This window comes from Drosophila obscura, unplaced genomic scaffold, assembly GCF_018151105.1.
Source record: "Drosophila obscura isolate BZ-5 IFL unplaced genomic scaffold, ASM1815110v1 contig_150, whole genome shotgun sequence".
NCBI classification, from domain to species: Eukaryota; Metazoa; Arthropoda; class Insecta; order Diptera; family Drosophilidae; genus Drosophila; species Drosophila obscura.
Window position 1 is genome coordinate 9,994,919 of NW_024542736.1, and position 19,965 is coordinate 10,014,883.

Here is a 19,965-nt window from a genome sequence, read left to right on the forward strand (position 1 = left end):
AATAAACTGACTAAACTTGCTTACCCATTTTCCTCTATACATTTCTTATAGAGTGGAGTCACTCCTAGCTTATGACCGGAATTCAGGCAGGAAATGAGAAAACAGAGCATAAACAGCATAATTGTGTTGCAGGAAAATGTGAAATAGCATAGTTTGAGTTTTCAATGTACAATGTATTTCTGGACTACCAGTGCTGCCAGATCGGAAAACTACGAAAAACGGTGCCTCATGCGGATAACGTTTATGCGGTTGAATTTCGTGACAACTTGAAATAATTCAACTTTTACGAAAATCAAACACGCCTTTAATATACAATACAAAGAATAGATATAGATTAGTGGCAAGCAATAACAAATTGTCATACATATATACAACACAAAAATATTAGTCAACATTAAGATTTTGGTGCCTTTTGAGTACAAAAGTCATCAGTTAAACAACTTTGTTGTATGGGTATAAAAATAGAAATTCTCTCCTGAATAATACTTAAAGACCTTGATGGTTGCGCTTTTCCAGTTGCTCGATTATCATTTCATTTCCTGTAGAACCTGAGCAAAAGACGGTGGCGGTTTGAAGTTGGTGACCTCTTTGTAGATGAGTTCCTTCCACTTGTCTACCGGCAGATCCATGTCCTCGAAACTTTGATCGTACAGCGGTGAGGTATGCTCGTCGCTAGGCTCCGAGTACTTCTCCAAGTACGGATGGGCCAAGGCTTCTTCGGCTGTGATGCGCTTCTCAGCATCCAGCTCCAGCATTTTCTCCACCAAATCGATGGCCAACGGATTGGCGTTTTCAAACACCTTCTTAAAGCTGCGTCTCTTCATGGGCGGCAGCGACAAAATATAGTTGCGAGCACTCTCCGATGAGATCTTCTTCATGAAGTCATCGGGCGGCGTGCCCAGCATCTCCATGATCAGGTTGAGCTGATGAATATGATCGGTGCCCGGGAAAAGAGTGCGTCGCGTGATCAGCTCTGCCATAATGCAGCCCACGGACCAGATGTCCACCGTCTGGTTGTAGTGCTGCCAGTTGAGCATAATCTCCGGGGCCCGATACCAACGTGTGGCCACATAGCCAGTCATCTCGTTCTCCGTCGGACGAGCCAGCCCGAAATCCAGAATGCGCAGTTCGCAGTCCTCGTTGACTGCAATGTTGGACGGCTTCAGGTCGCGATGAATTACACCAGCGCTGTGAATGTACTTTAGACCCCTGAGTATCTGGTAGACCAGGAATTGTACGTGATCGTCGGACAGGTGCTGCATCCGTATGATGTTGTTCAGATCCGCATCCATCAAATGGGTGACCAGGTATACCTGTTGAAAGCTCTCCAGCGACGAGTTCTCCGGATGAGGATGGAATATGTCCAGCAGCCCGATTACATTGTCATGATCCATGTGCTTCAGCAGTCGCAGCTCGCGATACGTTCGCTTCGCATGCACGGACGACTGAAAAGGGCGTGCCAACTTCTTTATGGCCACATGCATGTTGGTGCCCCGCACCAGTGCCTTCGAGACCTGGCCATAGGCACCAGAGCCCACGGGCTGCAGGTTCTGGTAGATCTCAGGGATTTCCCATTCTGTGCGATTTATGTCCAATTTGTAGAACTTTTGGGTCTTTGACGCTGACATGGTGTTGCTGCTGCTCCTATTGCTTTCGCGATCGTTGCCGTTGCCTTGAACTATTGGCACCTATCAAAGTAGAGATATTAAACAGCAATACGAGCAAAACAAAAAAGTCTGATTACGTTTATCTTGAGCAGTTCCAGTTCCACGGGCACACTGCACGCCCAAGACTACGAACAGGAATGCCAAGAAACGTCCGAAAGCATATTTATTTGTTCTATTACTCCACTTCGTTGTGATGCGTGTTAGGGGGACGTGAATCAGAGAAACGTTCTCGGGACAGCAACGAATTTCGTGTGCGCTACACAGCAATACATAATTGAAACGAGTACTAGGGCCAGCTTTCAGAGTTCTGCTGTACGATCCATTTGAGCTACAACAAATCGAAGATTTATTTCACATGAATATCAATAGTGTCTTGGTAAATTAATATGCGCTAACTTTTAAATTGTACCGCATTTAAATAAAAATAAATGTGCGGCGCTGCCAGACTGGCTGCATTGATTTCGATAGGCAATCAGCTGCTGTTTACATTTACATCGAATTGCAGACACAGGGCGCCGATTCGTTTTTTCGCAATATTTAATTTTCTCTGAATGAAGTCATTGCGACCAACACGCGCCTGCGCACTGGTAGCCTGAACATTATCAAATACGTTAATCTAATCGTGTCATAAACACTGGGTGACAATTCGCCGGCCATCAGAACGTTTAGTATTTCGCCGAAGCCGCTCGCGTCCGTTTCGCCCCACAGCAGTTGTGACCCAGAAAAAAGTGACTGTAAGTTAGTAAATTGAAAACATGGGGCCTGTTTAAAAGGTCCGCGCCCCTCAGTATAGAATTTAAAGGTTCCCAGGTTTTGTTAATCCCTCGACCCCAAACGAGGCCCAGCTGTGATGGGATGAAAAATTGTATCTCGTTTTCACCACAACGAGCCATGAACTGCGACCTTTGGAACGTGGACAGTGGACTTTTAACATGCATATTCTGTTTAATCAAATCTCTGTGATAGCAGCGGCAGCAGCAACGTTAACATGAGACTTAAGCTACAGAAATACATACATATGTATATATCTGTTAATGGACAGCGATTAGATTAGCTGCGGGGGTTCAAAGACTGTTAATATTTGTTGGTTTTCTTGTCGAAGGAACAGGATAGAAACGGAGAAGCAACTGCTGTTCAAGGGGTTGTTGCAGCATAAAAACCACCCCCACCAGCCACTCCCACTACAAATTGTTTTTCTTCTTTTGCAGTCCAGTACTAGTCAAAATGACTTCGACTCTGCTGCCTGGCAACATTGTATATGGCGGACCCATAACCGAACGTGAGGCCCAGGACTACAGATCCTTGGGCCAGTTCGTATTGGACAAATACAAGAGCTTCGGAGACCAGACGGTGCTTGTGGATGCTGTCAGTGGGGCCGAATACACGGCCAGCTTCATGCACAAGTCGATTGTGCGACTGGCTCACATACTCCAGAAGCTGGGCGTCAAGCAGAACGACGTCATTGGGCTGTCTAGCGAGAACAGCGTCAATTTCGCACTGGCCATGTTTGCCGGCTTTGCTGTTGGCGCCACGGTGGCACCCCTCAATGTCACCTATTCGGAACGCGAGGTGGACCATGCCATTAATCTGTCCAAGCCAAAGATCATATTCGCCTCCAAGATGACCGTCGATCGCATCGCCAAGGTAGCCAGCAAGAATAAGTTTGTAAAGGGCATCATTTCGTTCAGCGGCAGCTCCAAGAACTTTAAGACTATCTATTCCTTCAACGATATGATGGACAACGACAAGTACCAGACAAAGTCGGAGTTCTTATCGCCAGTGGCGAACAAAAATGAGGATGTTTCCCTATTGTCTGCTCTTCGGGAACCACAGGCCTTCCCAAGGGTGTGCAGCTAACCCAGATGAATCTTCTGGCCACCCTCGACTCGCAAATGTAAGTGACCTCAGCGATTCCCTACAATGTATTTGTATACAATGTATACAATGTATTCCTTGTCTTTTCACAGTCAACCCACGATGATTCCCATGTCGGAGATAACGCTCCTGACAGTTATTCCCTGGTTTCATGCCTTCGGCTGCCTGACACTCATCACCACCGGCTGCATGGGCGCCCGTCTTGTGTACTTGCCAAAATTCGAGGAGAACCTCTTCCTCTCGGCCATTGAGAAGTATCGCGTGTTAATGGCGTTCATGGTGCCACCACTAATGGTTTTCTTGGCGAAGCATCCGATTGTGGACAAGTACGACTTGTCGTCCCTGATGGTCTTGCTGTGCGGAGCCGCACCGCTTTCCCGCGAGACAGAGGATCAAATCAAAGAGCGCATTGGAGTGCCATTCATTCGGCAGGGCTATGGCCTGAGCGAGTCCACGCTCAGTGTGCTCGTCCAGAACGATGATTTCTGCAAGCCAGGTAGCGTCGGTGTCCTTAAAGTCGGCATCTACGCCAAGGTGATTGATCCCGACACGGGCAAGCTGCTGGGAGCCAATGAGCGCGGCGAGCTCTGCTTCAAGGGCGATGGCATCATGAAGGGATACATTGGCGACTCCAAGTCCACGCAGACGGCCATCAAGGATGGCTGGCTGCACACTGGCGACATTGGCTACTACGACGATGACTTTGAGTTCTTCATTGTGGACCGCATCAAGGAATTGATCAAGTACAAGGGCTTCCAGGTGCCACCAGCCGAAATAGAGGCTCTGCTGCTTACGCACGAGAAGATCAAGGATGCGGCTGTCATTGGCAAACCCGACGAGGCCGCCGGCGAGCTGCCACTGGCATTTGTGGTCAAGCAGGCTAATGTGCAGCTGACGGAGAACGATGTGATTCAGTTTGTTAACGAGCATGCCTCGCCCGCCAAGCGGCTGAGGGGTGGCGTGATTTTCGTCGATGAAATTCCAAAGAATCCGAGTGGCAAGATCCTGCGCCGCATTCTGCGCAACATGCTCAAGAAGCCAAAGTCCAAATTGTAAGCGGAGGATCCCTAACCCCGCCCCTCCTGTTTAGATTGTACAAATCGTTTACTATATGTATCGTTTTTATTATTGCTAAACTTTGTTTTATAAACTACCAACTGTTTTTTTTTTTTTTTTCGCTTTGTTTTCACGTATTTTTTGGCTCGTATTCTTTGAAAACTTAAATAAAATTGAAATACGTAACTCGCGGACACAATTTGGGCCTTTTGCTTTACAGATGCCATATACATTTGATGTCCGGAACTATCAATAACAAGAGTTATACATACATACATCTGTACATATGCATATCCAACCACTACACATCTTACAATACATTTTCGATCTCTCAAACAAACTCTTGTGTCCTGCTACCCATATTGTTACGCGAGTATACAGACTCTTCTTTACATATATGTACCTATATATATATATATATCAATATATATATGTATATATATTTATGTGTATATATTTATTTGAAATATTTAGCTACACTTCTGCTCTGTTCTTGTAAATAGTTGCTTAACATTTTTTGTTTGGTTTGTATGGGGAGGATAGGAAAGAGATCTGTTCACTATCGACTGGGGGATTCATTTGTGTGAGTGTGTGGTATATAAAGAGGTTTGTTTTTATGTTTATATATGTCTGTGTGGTTCTGTTCTGTTCTGTTCTCTAGCATTAGTTCACTAATTATTGTGTATGAAACCTTAAAATTTAAGAGAAATGCCTTGGTTTCTATAACGGAAATACATACATATATATACCATATATGTATATATATATATCAATAGTTTGTGTAAAATCTCTAACGTTCTTCACTGATCCACTACACTGCTCCCCATTCCAGTAGCCAGTACGTACTTATTGTTGCAATTCTAATCGACTTGGTGCATGACATATGAACTTACACTTAAACCTAAAATCGCTCGACACTCGAACACAACAAATTAGATGAATAAATTCAGTTGTTCACTTCGTTAGTTTCGTTTGCTTGCTTTTTGCATAAATAAAGTACGAGTGCATTCTAAAATTAGTTCTCCTATTCCCCTACCGCTTCCTACTAGTTTCCCTTTTTGGCACAACAAATGACAACAAATTATGGTTGAATCTCTCTCCTGATTGTCGCTTGTGAACAAAAAAAACCTTTTTCTTACGCTGTAAATGAATGTGTGTGTGTGGTTTAAATATTGCTAAAATTGTATTTTGATCCCTGGGACCATTATAAAAGACGACAACGACGATGAGGCAGAGGCATGATGACTGGTAAAATGATGTACATATATGTATGTATTATGGATACGGACCACCGAACCCAGCTGCCCTAAGGTGATAACTCGTAGCTATGATTAGATTCTGTTGCGGATCACACAATTATCTCCATGCGGTTCGCCTTGCGCGTGACCTTTGGCGGGCCTTGTGCTAAGTCCGACATGCCACCGTATTTGAACGAGAAGATGACAGTCTGTTGGCCAAAATTTGCTTCAAATCTGCAAGGAATCTCGCATTATATATTGTACCAGATCGCATCAGATGTACTTACTCTGTGCTTATGTGTATTTCTGGCGGTTTGCCTGTGGCATTTTGTATGACTAGAAACATTTTGGTCACTATCTCAATGACATGGCCCGTTTGGAACACAAAATCTCCCTTCTTACGACCAAATTCAGACTGCAAAACAAACGATTCGATCACCACTCTGTAGCCAACTGCCTATAGCCATCACTCACCGCCTTCACATGGAACACAGCAATGTCATCCAGGTAGGGGCTCAATGACATCCGATATATCTCCGAGGCAGGCACTCTGTACTTGATCTGCAGAGTTCGCTGGTCCAACAGCAGCAGCGATGAAGTGGATAGCACCAGCAGAATGGGTACAAACTGCAAGCGTACAATAAATATTTATCTTTCAGCTCAGTTTTCATCCAGAGACTTTCTGCCGTTGCTGCTTACCTTTCCACTGGAGCGGGCTATCTTATTGATTATGTCCGCAAAGACCACATATTGATCGTTTGTCTCGGCACATATCTTCTTCCACTGCTGATTGTGACGCAAACGCACATAATCGCCCACAAACGGATGCCCCACACTGCCAAGGAAGAGGCATACAGGATTAGAGCGGATAAATGGTGAATAGTCTGCTATCCATACCTGCGGGCATAGGAGGCTTTTCGATCCTTGAATATGATGCTGGCCGTAACCTTCTCACGCATACGATTGCGCGCCGTCTGATCGAAGGAGTGACGATATATGTAGCACTTCCAGCGATGATATATGGAGCGCAAGAGCCGAGAGGCGTCTGCAAGGAAGCCAGGCGCCGCCGGCCACTCGGTGGAGAGCGGACTCAGTGTGTTCGGTGGCAGCCGCAGCGGTATGGTCAGCAGGAACTGGCGTATCTTCCACTGGCGATAGTAGCGAGCTATCACCTCGATGGCCCATTTTACCTGGCGTTTGTACTTGAGCGATCGATACTCTTCACGTGCCTGCCGAATGGATAATAAAGAATATCAGACAATGATACTCAATAAGTGGGAAGGAATAAACAGTGGTAGAGAAAGTGTGGTAACAACATGCAATGCTTACAACACGATATAAACTCCACAAGTGCCTACGACCCGTGAAGGGAATGCCAAAGCGGCACTCCTACAAAGAAGAACATGCAGAAAAAATCAACGAAAAATTAAGGTAGAAGCTGGAACTGATGCTGAGTAGCTGTCACTACTTACTCGCCATGTGCGCCAGGCACTCGATATAACCATCTGACTGTGTCGCATGCGCTGGTACCGCTTCTTCGCATGATACATGCGAAACATTTTCTGGATGAGCACCGCCAGCTCACCGATACGCAGGCGTCGGAATTGCTCCAGCTCGTAGACGGTGCGCGGACTCCGCACAAACACATTCTTGGTGCCGATGGTGAACTCTGCCGATGGCAGCGGCAGATTGCGTATGATCAGGGCAATGCCCTCCACCTGGCTACCGCCATGGAAATGGGGCCAAGTGAGGCTATTGAGCAGCTTGTAGCGATGAAAGAACTTCACGTGCAGCAGGTGATAGCAATGGCCGGTGCGACACAGATGGACCAGCGGCATTAGTGACATGTAGCGCACCTGATGCTGTACCAGAGCCAGATCGAACTGATGCGGCTGCTTGCCCTCATTGGGCTTGATGCAGAACACATAATGGGAGCGACGATGCTTGACAGCGGCCAGCAACGTTTGCAGCTGGGTGCGTATGTTCGAGCTGAGAGTGCTGGGCTTTTTGCTCGTCTGTCGGCGTGGATTGCCCTCGGGGAACAGGCTCTGCACCAGCGACAGTTTGCTCTGATAGCAGGCGGCACTTATATACTTTGGCAGCATGTCAGAGTTTTTCTCCAGGAAGCGATGAATCGAGTAGTTAGCAACGTTGGCAAAGTGACGGATCCTGCAAAATAAATATACAAATATTCATGAAAATAAATTCATTGGATGGAAGGGAAATACCCACTGAAAACACATGGAATTACTGCCACTGGTCATGAAATTTGGATGCCCTGCACAGCATTGTTGGACACGCAAAAGCAGTGCCTCATTGCTGCTCAAATGGGACTCGTTGATCAGGCTGATGATGCCATAGCTTGGCTTGTCAATCAGCTCGCAAATGGACTCGTTGTCAAAGTAATCAATACGCGACCATTCCAATCCCTCCCGTATGTACAGCTCTTGCTCAGAGCGCAGTAAATGGAACACAAAGTTCTGCCAAAAAGAGTTAAAACAAGAGAAACATTTTTGATTATTGATTTTTTACTTGCCTGATGGATCTTTTCGGCACTGTAGTTGATGGCAAACTGCTCAAACGAATTGTGATCGAGCACTTCGAAGCCATAGAAGTCGAGCAGGGCCAGGTTCTTTTCGCGCTGCGTCGATTTCAGGGTCTCATTGATTTTGTTCACCAGCCACGTGAACAGACGACTGTAGAGTGTGCGGCACAGTGTATTTCGATTGTTGGCCGCCTGTCGGGCATCCATTTCGGAGCCCACATCCTCCTGACTGCTGTTCGAACTGTTGGCACGCGTCAGGCAATTGATTAGCACTTGAGCCTCCAGATTAAGCAACTGAGCGGTTTCTTGAACCTCTGCAAGGAGTATGAATTAATTAATGTGATTCTAATTATATGATATTTCATGCTCCAGAGCTTACCATACACATTGGACACCTGACAGCCCTCGGTGCCATCGATATTGGTCACGGGCACAAATATAAAGTTGCCCAGCTTTAGAACGACAGCAATGACACGAAAAATGGAGCTAGTCTCATCACAGCTAAGCCCCAGTACGTCCAGAGAACGCTATAAATGATAGATCATAGAAGGGTATAACCACTTTTCAGGTCTAGGGACTGAGAACTGACCTTGGTATAATGAAAGTTTAAGCGATCTTCCTCCATGGCAGTTGTGTTGCGCAGCAGCTCATACTTTTCCACATTTCGATACAGCTTGAGCGATTCTAAAAGCATTTGGGATATACATTTATTAGGCAAAAGCCTTGTGTAAAATTAGTTCAATAATTTACTCAGCAACTGGAGATCAGCTCCCAATAGTAATTGGTAGAATATGTGAAAGTTTCGCTCGCCAATGATGGTGTCCGTAATGCGCGTCTGTGGAAGGGATGGGTGGAAAAATGTTAGCAACAGAAAACTTTAACAAAAATCAAAAACTTTTTGTCTAAGAGCAAACCTTTTCCAGCATATCTTTTTGGGCAAGCATGGAGACAAATACCGAAATGGTTAATGGATTTACATACATATGTGTATAGTGACCTATTCGGGGGGTAGGGGGTTCTACTTACAGTGGGTTATGTGCACTCCCATCGGATCGCCCCTAAAATCAATTTCAATATCAAATAGTTTTCCCTGAAAAGCGAGACATTCATTTAGTTGTAATTTACATGGCACTTATGTATGTATGATTAGCCCACCACTTACATATCGGCTGGAGTTGTTGTTTTTCAGCGTACAGGCATTGCCCATGGCCTCTAGAAAGACATCAGCACAGGTGACGCACTCACGCAGCCGTTGTGTGGGCGATTTGTGGCGTCGATGCAGTGAGGAGCTGGCCGAAGGCGTGGGCGACACCGAGACCGAGCTAGGATGATGCGACGGCGGCGGCAGCTCGCCCAGCACTTTGCTTAGCTTGTGTGCATCGTACAGCGAAATACGTTGCGTGGATCCCATTAGGGAGTGCCGATCCCGATCCCTTTCTGGCTGACTCTCTGTGGAGTGCTGGCGCACCAGATTCGAGCAGCTACCGCGATTTAGATTGTTTTGGTGGGCAGCGGCGGTAGTGGATGATAGACGACTATTACTGCCGCGCAGCAGCAGAACCGGCGACTCGGCGGCGCCGCATTCTTCCTTCTCCAGGCTCTGGGCGCGTATGCATTTGCTGTGGCCGCACTGGCGACAGCCGCCGTGCGAGAGCATGGCATACTTGGGCGATGTGTTGTTGCTTGCCCCCTTTTGGGGCAGTGTGGCAGTGGCAGTGGCAGTGCAGGCTTGAGCTTGAGTCTGCTGATGCTTGAAGCATGACTTGGTTGGATGCAAGTGATGTGAGGATGAGGCGGCATGCGATTCGATCAGTGTGCTGATGTTCTCGCTGCTCTTGTGGTGTGAGAAATCAAAGTCCACGATTTTCTCACGCATATTACGCCTGCTCTGGCGTTCAATGCTCTCGGCGCGCGTCCTCGAGCGCTGCGATGGTCCAGGCGACGGTGACTGGCGACGTGCAATGGCCGACGGTGCGTTCTCGGCCCTGTTCTTGCATATAATAAAATTGGCAGTGCCGGAGCAGCTGCTCGAGGCACGCCTGTGGGCGTGCACGGGAACACCGCTGGCCGAGCTGGTGGACGATTGCTTGCGCAAGACATTCGGAGTGGGGCAGAACGAGCGATCCTGAATGTGAGTCAGAAAGTTGACAATCATTTTAAATGTCTCGGTTTTTCCTGCTCCACTCTCCCCCGTGAGCAGCACGCACTGGTCCTCGCTGTGATCCTTGAGGGATTGGTAGGCCAGGTTGGTGAGGCCGTAACTAAAAGAAAAATAGTAAGGAGAATGAAGCTGTACCATGGACACTGGCAATCCACTACTCACATGTGGGGTGGCAGCTGGAAGATGCCCTTGTCGCCATAGTTGCGGACATTGTCCAGCGTGTGCTCGGATATGTGATGATATGGATTCAGAGCCACAACAGAAGTTCCAATGTAGGTCTGGAAGACACAATAGACAGAGTAGCAGCTAGTGGCCATAAATTGTGCATGTTTTCTCTTACATATATATGATCCCGCTTATAGCGCTGATGGATGTTGTTTACAAAACTATCCTCGGACAGATTCTCGAGCAGCACCGAGTCCCAGGTGCCGATTTCCTGTTCCATTGCGACACCCAATTAAAACAACAGTAGTGGCAGCAGCAGCAACAGCAACGGCAGCAGCAGCAGAAAACGAGCCCAACATTTGAATATCAACTGCGGGTGGGGTGGTGCGAGAGGTGTGAAAGGCGTGAAAGAAGAAGGGTTAATGGCTGCAACAATTGCATAATTTATCGCGAACGTGTGCTTGCATCTGGGCAAATCCGTGTTTTGATTTTCTGATTGAATTATTGATTTTCAGTTTCTGGCTCGCGTCGTGCAACAGCCTCGCCACGGTGTACACATACAGTTATCTTGGCATTTGGCAGCCCCCGCACGTCTCCAGTGGATCCAGCACCTTCCAGTTGCACTCTCCAGCCTCCCCGTCAACACAAATTGCCTTTTCTTTGGCCCGAATTGCACATTTTGTTTACCTTTTCAGATATTGAGGCATTTTGCAGATAGATCCAGTATGTACTAGTGGTGGCAGACTACAACCTATCGACTGGACCATTGCCCAGTTGCCTATCGATGGTACACGCACACACACACACAATTCTTCTTTCGGTTTGTTGACAAAATCCATGGATAATGAATACCGACGAGCGCAATTTTCGATCCAGCTATTATGAGAAATGCCTTATCAACAGCGTCGAGGAGAACAAGTCGCTGAACAAGCTGCTGGAGGATGACATACGCAACCTAAACAAGTTGAAGCAATTCTGCTTGAACTACACCGTACCGAATTTGCACAGAAACTGTCTTTGGTCGCTAGTCATGGGCATTCTGCCACTTCACAGGAACTCCACGGACTACATACGGGACCAACGTCGCGAGGTCTATGAGGACCTGCTCCGGGCTGTGTCCGTGCTGCGTGGTGTGGACCAAAAGAAGGAGCTGGTCATGCACACAATGTGGCTGCTGGAATCCAATAGACTGTGGCACGGCAATGCGAATGCCACACTTCAGGCGGATGACACTCATTTCATTGAAATCATGCGAACTCTGCTGCAAATTTTCACCAACGATGTGGAAACCTATTGGATAGCAAAGGGATTCTACAATTACACACGCGAGCTGAAAAAAGAATGCCCCAAATTAAAGGAGCAGACACAAATCCTGCTCAAGCGCGAGGATCTCTCACTGTTCAAGTATGTCAAATCAAAGTTCCTTTTGCGTGGAATTCATTTTGATTTTCTTCATTTTAGCCGCTTGGAGCAGCTGGGTCTATTCGAGAGCACTTCGGTGTTGCTGGACAACTGGTACATCACCTGCTTTGCTGGCGTCATTTGTGAGACGGTGCTGGTGAAAATCTGGGACAAGGTGGTCGGTGGGTCGCGCAAAATTGTCGTGTTCCTCTTTGTGGAGCTAGTCAAGGATATAAGGTACCTGATCCTCAAGCAAAGTTCTCTGGCAGAGGTCAAAAGGCTGATAGAAACGGTAAGGCGAAACATCCCGCTGCCAAATCGCATATAATAAACGTGGTATTGTCTTTCAGGTGGAGGATCCCGATGGTGTCATAGTTAACAAGGCCATCAAGTCGCTGCAGATAAACAACAGCGAAGTGGACTACACGCATTAGGTAATTCTACAAAATGTTTATTAAGGACACGAGTAAAGAGCGTAAGCAACTAAATGTATTTGAAGACCACGTCCTTCTTGTCGGCCACCGTTTGCAGTTCCAGCGTGACGGGGCATTGCATCCAGTAGGAGAGCAGTTCCTCCGTGTAGCCAATAAGAAAATACATTTTGCGTGGACTGATGGCCTGGCGGATGATCGAAGCGATGCGTATTGTGTTGTGTTGGCGCTTAATGATAATCTCGGAGCAGACCAGTGCATGCCAGGTGCCGGTGATGAACTTCCTTATGAACAAATCCTCAATGGCCGTCTGTGACGGACGCTGCGAATCCTGCAGTGTAGCTATTGAAGTAGGGGTAAATTTCGTAAATAAACTATCGACAATATACTGCCCTCGAACTTACATGTGTTCCACGAGTTCCAGGACTTGCGGTGTCCAATGAAATGCGGTGGATTGGCCATCTCGTAGGTTAGCGGCCTGTTCCGCTTTGTGGTTATGCGGTAGCGGCCCGACTGCACCCGACAGCACACTGCACTAGTGTGCAGGGCCGCCGATTTGTGGAGCTGCGTCTCGGCCAGCGCCATGTGGGGCACCAACTGCATCGGGAACAGAGTTTAGTTGCATTTAAATCCGTTTTTTATTATTGTTTAACTCACCTTTTTCAGGAAGTTCATTATTTTTCGGTAAAAATCTGCGTCCAACAGCTGTTTGGCCGTGACGTAACAGCTGGCTAGAGATGGTCAATGCGCGTGCGATGTTTTTGTGTTGGAATACAATCAGTGAACAGTAAAAACGAAACCAATTATATTCAAATAAATATGATTAGTTTCATTAAATATATAATCATTCAAATCTATAAGCGTTAAGTTACTAATATAACTGCATTAAAACCATTGTTAGAGAAGAACTTTAGGTCGATGACAATCGATCTGTAGCGAAAACTATCGATAGTTTTATGCGATCGTGCGCTTAGAAAATGGCTGGAAAGAAAGGACACAAATTAAGGATCAACTGGTGATGGTGATATCTACCTGTAGGTGCGACAATAAAACAAGGATCTTCTTGGAATAAGCCTGTGCTAGGCATTCCACATGCACATGCCCTCCAGTGAGAGTGCCTTTTAAAGTCAGGACAGCTATTTGAAGCCATGACGCTGAACGAGAGTGACACGAGATTGGAACTGACGCGCAACTTTTTGGAGCTGTCCCGAAATGTGGAGACTTGCACCGATCTGCGCAGCTCCGACTGCATTCAAATTCTGGTGCAGATCTTGCACGCTAATGACGAGGGTCTGGCCACAGCCCGAAAATATGCCAGCCAAGCGCTGCATAACATTGTGCACAGCAATCCGGAGGAAAAGGAGCGCCAGCGAGAGGTCAAGATGTTGCGACTGCTCGACCAGATCCTCGACTATTGCAACTTTCTGCGCACACAGCTGCAGAGCGGTGGCGAGGCCATAGCCGACGACGAAGATCGGCATCCCCTGGCTGCTATGAAGCTGCTGATGAAGGCCAGTTTTGATGAGGAGCACCGCATGACCATGTGTGAGCTAGGCGCATTGAAGGCGATCCCCAATCTGGTGCATCTCGATCACGCTGTCCATGGGCCGGCAGCGGGGCGCGAACAGTGCAACGCGGTGAGGAGCTACGGACTGATGGCTCTGACAAATCTCACATTCGGAGATGAAAATGTCCACAACAAGTCCTACCTATGCGGTCAGCGTCAATTTATGGAGGTAGTAATTGCCCAGCTAAACACGGCGCCCGATGATCTGCTTCAGGTAAGAATCAGCTTTCAAATCATTTCTCGATTTCTCTCCATTTTAACCCATTCGATGTGGCAGGTCCTGGCTGGAGTTTTGCGCAATCTGTCGTGGCGCGCTGACAAGCACATGAAGACCATATTCAATGAGCTGGGCACAGTGACGGCCCTGGCCCGTGCAGCCATGCAGAACAAGAGCGAAAACACACTGAAGGCTGTGCTCTCGGCTTTGTGGAATCTCTCGGCTCACTGCAGCACAAACAAGGCAGAGTTCTGTGCTGTGGACGGGGCACTGGCCTTTCTGGTGAGCATGCTCAGCTACGAGGGGCCCAGCAAGACGCTCAAGATCATCGAGAATGCTGGCGGTATACTGCGCAACGTCTCCAGTCACATTGCCGTCTGCGAATCTTATCGTGAGATTCTACGCCGGCACGACGGCCTGTCCATCCTGCTTCAGCAGCTGAAGTCGGAGAGTCTTACCGTGGTAAGCAACTCCTGTGGCACGCTGTGGAACCTCTCGGCCCGCTGTCCCGAAGATCAGCAGTTCCTTATCGATCACAATGCCATACCCCTGCTGCGTGCTCTGATCGCCTCCAAGAATTCCATGATTGCCGAGGGCAGTGCCTCGGCTCTAAAGAATCTTGTGAATTTTAGGGCGGCTCTAGAGCTGATACCCAACGGTGATTCCCTTTCCTTGGAAAATGATGCAGGACATGCAGGCACCCTGCCCCGACGCTACACTTCATTGCGGCTAAGCTCCAATCCCACGGGATCCCTGAAGAAAGTTCGACCAGCAACAGTCGGCAAGGCTGAATTTTTGACTAGAAAATGCGGCGGCAGTCGCGAATCCATTTATTCGGGAAAATCCGACTCCACAAAATACTCAAGCAAGTCCGAGGGCGGCTCAAAGAACCCCTTTGAGATTGTAACGCCCACGGAGGAGCAACCCATTGACTACTCTATGAAGTACATGGAGCATAAGCCTGACACCAAAACCTTCGAGATCGATTTGGATCAGCCCACGGACTTTAGTGCACGCTACAAAGAGCGACGATCGATCACAACGGCCAGCACCGCAGAGCCACAGCTGAAAGCAGAGGCAAGTGAGATTATTAGCGATGCGTTGCCGTTGGCCAAATCAGAGTCCGCCTCCGCGCTTGTTCCAGTTTCCATAGCGAAACCGAAAATTGGCACTGAGACGGGAGAGCAACCGATCAACTATTGCGAGGAAGGGAACACCGGGCAGTTTCAGTCGCTTTGATTCCCTCAACAGTCTGACAGAGAAGACGGGTAAATCGACAGACCCAATGACACCCAAAACGCCCACAAAGCCGCCACAGCCGCCGCCTGGAGCTCTGGCGCTGCACAGCAATACACCGCAAAACATTGACTCGGCGCTGGAGACACCTTTGATGTTTTCGCGACGCAGTTCAATGGACTCGCTTGTGGGTGGGGATGATGAGACGATTGCTTGCGAGGATAATGGTTCCGTCATCAGCGAATACAGCCGAATGCAGAGCGGTGTTATCTCGCCCTCAGAGCTGCCCGATTCCCCCACCCAGAGTATGCCACAGTCGCCGCGACGCGATCGTAAAATGTCAAATCTGCCGAACGGACAGAATCAGAATGATGCGACGACGACAACGACCCCAAGGAACGCCCAAGACAATGTGTTCGAGGACAAGCTGAACAGATTCCATTTAGAGCACACACCCGCTGTCTTCTCGTGTGCCACCAGCCTGAGTAACCTGAGCATTCTGGATGATTCGAACGCCAATGGCAATGGCAATCGTGAAACGCATGGAAACGATATCAATGGGAATGGAGACGACCCACGCAGTTACTGCACCGAGGACACTCCGGCCCTGCTCTCCAAGGCGCCCAGCAACAGTGAACTGTCCACTCTGTCCATACCCAACGATTTGAATGCCAACGAGGAGCGACTACCGCCGCCACGCGTACCAGTTTTGGCAGCCGCAACCACAGAGGATGCCATCGCCAAGATGCGTTGTGGCGGCAGTTCGCTGCCCAGCTATCTGCCAGTCTCCGACGAGATGAGCAAATACTATGTGGAGGACAGCCCATGCACCTTCTCGGTCATATCGGGACTATCCCATCTGACTGTGGGCTCCACGCGGGCAGGTCCAGTCTCTCAGCTGCCAGTGCACCTGTCCGAAGAGGCACCCAAGCTTCCACCCAGACGCAATGCCACCTCGCATGTGGAAGTGGAGCCGCGTCTGCCGCCAAAGAGAAGCGACTCGCTCAGCTCTCTTTCGATGGACTCGGATGACGACTGCAATCTGCTGAGCCAGGTAAGTGATTTAAAGCCGCGTATCAGCAATGGAAATAAATGCATTAATTATACTTGTTAATAGGCAATAGCGGCTGGTAGCTGCAGACCACAGCCAAGCGGGGCCAGTGCCAGCACCAGTTCCAGTCATGCCAACACCAGTACCAGCACACTGTCCAAGACAAATGGCCAGAGGAAACAGACCATGGATGATGGCAGCAAGCTCAACTATAGCTCGGACGATTCCTTGGACGATGATGATGGTCAGTCCAAGTCGCTGTTCGAGCAGTGCATCCTCAGTGGAATGCACAAATCCAACGATGCCTTAGAGTCCGAGAGTGAACCAGCATCATCTGGGCAGGGTCAGGGACAGGAGCAGGAGCAGGAGGGAAGCGCCCGCGATCGTTTTGTCAGCAATCAGGTGAGGCAGATCGAGTCCATGCTAGCCGGAGGACGACCACATCCACCCACTGCCAGTAGTCGCCAGCAGGAGCATCGAGTGTAGATTTCTCAATCTAGCAACACGCACACACACACACATACATGGTTTTCTTGTGGCTTTTAATCTTTTGTCTATGCTGTAACACGGTCTCAATTTTCCTATAGTTCAGATTAAAAATTTGCACTTAAATTTAACGCTCTTCAACACGTGTAATATATATATATACTCTAACCGCTCGAGGAAAAAGGACACGGGAGGATCAAATGGGAAAACCTAAGGAATAAGTATGCGTGATACAGTCGGTATAAATAAAGTTGGGTTTTGTTTTGTTAGTCCGCAGAGTCTCGCGTAGAGATACGAGACGCGACACTCGTAACATGATGCTTTGATGATAGCTACGACTAGCTTTGAGGCGGCATCTATCTCCATCCCTCAATAGAAACGCTTACGCGCATTGCGATCCTTGAAGTAGGAGATGGCAAATATGGCCACCAGAGCCGCCACAACCACAACGAATAGCAGTATGAAGAATATTTTTGCATTCGACATGCCCGGCTTGGGGTCGTCTTTGTGCTCTCGTGGTGGTTCAAAGCTTTTTGCATTTGGTATGATATTGGTGCGTCGCACAATTTCGTCATGCTGCGGACAAGAATAAAAAAACAATTAAATGGTTTTGTTGATAAATACCATGGGTACATACTGAAACGTTATTATCAATGTCGTAGAACTTAAAGCTGTGGATGTCATGGTTATCGGACAAGTCGCCCGTGGTGGCCGACAAGCCCAAGTAGTAGCCCGTGGGCAGCTCTACGTTCGCCACCACAAAGCAGCTCTTCCACTCGTTACGATTCTCCAAGTCCGTCGACACGGACAGAATATCGTTCTCGTAGCGTATACTGATGAGTGTCTCGTATTCCACATTGCGGAACCGCACCTCACAGCCTGACAGCTGCGTGTGAGTGCCATCGCGATCGTGGTCGTAGCTCCAGCTGCCATTGTTTACCATTGCACTCAAGTACGGATGTTGGTGCTAAAAATACAGACCAGACGGAAGGCTTAGGCTTAGTCATGGTACATGGAATCAGTAAAATGTATGCGTTTTTTCGTACATTGTGGGGACCGTTGTGATTGCTGTATGTATCCAAAATGATGGCCAATCCGTTGAAGTAATCCTTACTGCCAAAGACGGGGCCCGTTTGCATGCGCTCCTTTGTATACCAAACAGCAAAGCCATCGCCAAACAGTTCAGTCCCTTTGCCGTGTACCTTGAAACCCAAATGTATCTCCCAGTTGCGTGTCATGATGGGCTTAAGAGGGGCAAGTTAGATTAGATTAAAATCATAAGAAAAACCCTGATAACATCACAGGTAAGTATACTCACATTGTAGTTCCAAAGTGCGCCGCTCTTTGATTGCAAGTCCGGCGTCAGTCTTATATAGTTGCTGGTCACCATTGTGTTGCCCATGAAGTCCCAGTGGGGTAGAATGACGCCAACACCTGGAATTGAATGGTTCAATGCAGTTCCAGTTGCAGTCGCAGTTGTTCGAGGTACACGTAAGCCCGCATCACAATAAATAAAATACCTTGAAAGGGACGCACCAAACTATGGTCCCGCTTCATGTAGTCTCCATCGCTACCAAATGTATCCGATGCCAAAACGACGACAAAGAGCGCCAGGAGACAATTTGTGTTGATCGTCTGGGTCATTTCTGCATTCGTCGGCCTCTGATTTCCTTCGGGTTTGATTCGAAAAACTAATAAAAATATTTTTGCAAAAAATTCTTTGCCGGTTGTGACAGTGTGACCGCGAACTTAGCTATAAAATATACCAAACGATCATCAGAAATATACCGAAATATACCTTGTCACTGTAAAAATATACCGACGAACACGACAAGATGCGTTAATATTCCTCGATTTTGAAGTTCGGTTTAATATTACTACCTAGTTAGGACTTAAACAACTAAAAATGTAAATTTATCAGATAGATTAATCAATTTTCTACAATCTGGCTTATGTTAGGGACTTCCATTTATTCGATTCCTTATTAAATAAGGTTTGAACAAAGGTCAGCAAAAATTTTGATTTTTGTGAACGGTAACTACACATTTGCTACATATGGCTCTTTGTATACCCAATTGGGAAACTTCTTAAACTTAAACTTCTACATTCCAATTGGAATATAGCAGCCTAAGCTGAAACCTAAGTAAATGTGTGTGTGCCATGTATTCTCACATACTGTGCTTGTGTGGGTTCTACAGTTTTTGGCCGCTTTCACCAAAATTGGTTTTTATTCCCGTTCTCAAAAAGAGTTAAGAATAAGGAAACGTTTTCCAACTATAAAAGCTAGATCAACCAAATTTTGTTTCCAGACTCATGTGATCTGCCCCTTTCCACCACCACAAAGGACGAAAATCTGTGGCAGCCACAATTTTAAGGATACCAAAAAAGTAAAAGTAAATTTCTCGTTTTTCCTTGTTTCTCTTTGTATTTCGTTGCTCTCTCTTTTCGATCTAATTTCTCTCATATTCTGCCTCCACTTTCCACCGTTCAAATGGCAGAAAGCCGTTAAATTCAAATCTGAGGTACCAGGCGAACAGTAATCGGCAGAAGGTCGCTGGTTGTTTTAATTTCTCGTTTTTTCTTGTTTCTCTTTGTATTTCGTTGCTCTCTCTTTTCGATCTAATTTCTCTCATATTCTGCCCCCACTTTCCGCCTCTCAAACGGCAGAAAGCCGTTAAATTCAAATCTGAGGTACCAGGCGAACAGCAATCAGCAGAAGGTCGCTGGTTTTTTTAATTTCTCGTTTTTTCTTGTTTCTCTTTCGTTCTCTCTTTGTTCGATCTAATTTCTCTCATTTTCTGCTTCCACTTTCCGCCGCTCAAACGGCAGAAAACCGTTAAATTCAAATCTGAGGTACCAGGCGAACAGC

The 19,965-nt window shown here is 47.3% G+C and overlaps 7 protein-coding genes across 10 annotated transcripts; 3 read left to right on the plus strand and 4 right to left on the minus strand.

Annotated features, from left to right (window-relative positions):
• Positions 1 to 235: 235 nt before the first annotated feature.
• Positions 236 to 1,897, minus strand: LOC111069484 (mitogen-activated protein kinase p38a). The gene is made up of 2 exons (XM_022359568.2): positions 1,745 to 1,897; positions 236 to 1,688 (listed from the first exon to the last, which is right to left on the minus strand). The coding sequence occupies exon 2, from the start codon at positions 1,626 to 1,628 to the stop codon at positions 528 to 530; it is 1,101 nt and encodes a 366-aa protein (XP_022215260.2). The 5' UTR covers positions 1,629 to 1,688; positions 1,745 to 1,897; the 3' UTR covers positions 236 to 527.
• Positions 1,898 to 2,181: 284 nt separating this feature from the next.
• Positions 2,182 to 4,797, plus strand: LOC111069481 (4-coumarate--CoA ligase 1). Its single transcript, XM_022359564.2, is given in 4 exon segments — positions 2,182 to 2,401; positions 2,876 to 3,471; positions 3,474 to 3,561; positions 3,635 to 4,797. Coding segments are annotated over 3 exon segments (1,632 nt in total). The 5' UTR covers positions 2,182 to 2,401; positions 2,876 to 2,891; the 3' UTR covers positions 4,599 to 4,797.
• LOC111069480 (unconventional myosin-Ia) lies at positions 4,646 to 11,476 on the minus strand. Of its 4 annotated transcripts, none has more exons than XM_022359558.2 (18): positions 11,395 to 11,474; positions 10,883 to 11,077; positions 10,705 to 10,820; positions 9,544 to 10,642; positions 9,408 to 9,471; positions 9,296 to 9,309; positions 9,132 to 9,216; positions 8,971 to 9,065; positions 8,761 to 8,908; positions 8,373 to 8,695; positions 8,069 to 8,316; positions 7,309 to 8,005; positions 7,166 to 7,225; positions 6,734 to 7,065; positions 6,536 to 6,671; positions 6,311 to 6,463; positions 6,124 to 6,251; positions 4,646 to 6,070 (listed from the first exon to the last, which is right to left on the minus strand). In XM_022359558.2, exons 2-18 carry the CDS (start codon positions 10,985 to 10,987, stop codon positions 5,947 to 5,949), a joined length of 3,927 nt encoding a protein of 1,308 aa, XP_022215250.2. In that variant the 5' UTR covers positions 10,988 to 11,077; positions 11,395 to 11,474; the 3' UTR covers positions 4,646 to 5,946. The 4 variants fall into 4 exon arrangements, with proteins under 4 accessions (XP_022215250.2, XP_022215251.2, XP_022215252.2 ...); XM_022359559.2 differs by having other exon boundaries at positions 11,269 to 11,399; XM_022359560.2 differs by lacking the exon at positions 7,166 to 7,225.
• On the plus strand, positions 11,257 to 12,938 carry LOC111069485 (TBC1 domain family member 7). The gene is made up of 4 exons (XM_022359569.2): positions 11,257 to 12,111; positions 12,169 to 12,400; positions 12,459 to 12,542; positions 12,608 to 12,938. Exons 1-3 carry the CDS (start codon positions 11,552 to 11,554, stop codon positions 12,540 to 12,542), a joined length of 876 nt encoding a protein of 291 aa, XP_022215261.1. The 5' UTR covers positions 11,257 to 11,551; the 3' UTR covers positions 12,608 to 12,938.
• Positions 12,544 to 13,305, minus strand: LOC111069486 (28S ribosomal protein S24, mitochondrial). The gene is made up of 3 exons (XM_022359570.2): positions 13,197 to 13,305; positions 12,944 to 13,136; positions 12,544 to 12,881 (listed from the first exon to the last, which is right to left on the minus strand). Exons 1-3 carry the CDS (start codon positions 13,212 to 13,214, stop codon positions 12,592 to 12,594), a joined length of 501 nt encoding a protein of 166 aa, XP_022215262.1. The 5' UTR covers positions 13,215 to 13,305; the 3' UTR covers positions 12,544 to 12,591.
• Positions 13,306 to 13,498: 193 nt separating this feature from the next.
• On the plus strand, positions 13,499 to 17,235 carry LOC111069421 (adenomatous polyposis coli protein). The gene is given in 4 exon segments (XM_022359487.2): positions 13,499 to 14,320; positions 14,384 to 15,532; positions 15,534 to 16,613; positions 16,677 to 17,235. Coding segments are annotated over 4 exon segments (3,282 nt in total). The 5' UTR covers positions 13,499 to 13,687; the 3' UTR covers positions 17,097 to 17,235.
• On the minus strand, positions 17,137 to 18,845 carry LOC111069422 (vesicular integral-membrane protein VIP36). The gene is made up of 5 exons (XM_022359488.2): positions 18,617 to 18,845; positions 18,415 to 18,530; positions 18,143 to 18,340; positions 17,734 to 18,063; positions 17,137 to 17,672 (listed from the first exon to the last, which is right to left on the minus strand). Exons 1-5 carry the CDS (start codon positions 18,738 to 18,740, stop codon positions 17,466 to 17,468), a joined length of 975 nt encoding a protein of 324 aa, XP_022215180.2. The 5' UTR covers positions 18,741 to 18,845; the 3' UTR covers positions 17,137 to 17,465.
• Positions 18,846 to 19,965: the final 1,120 nt, after the last annotated feature.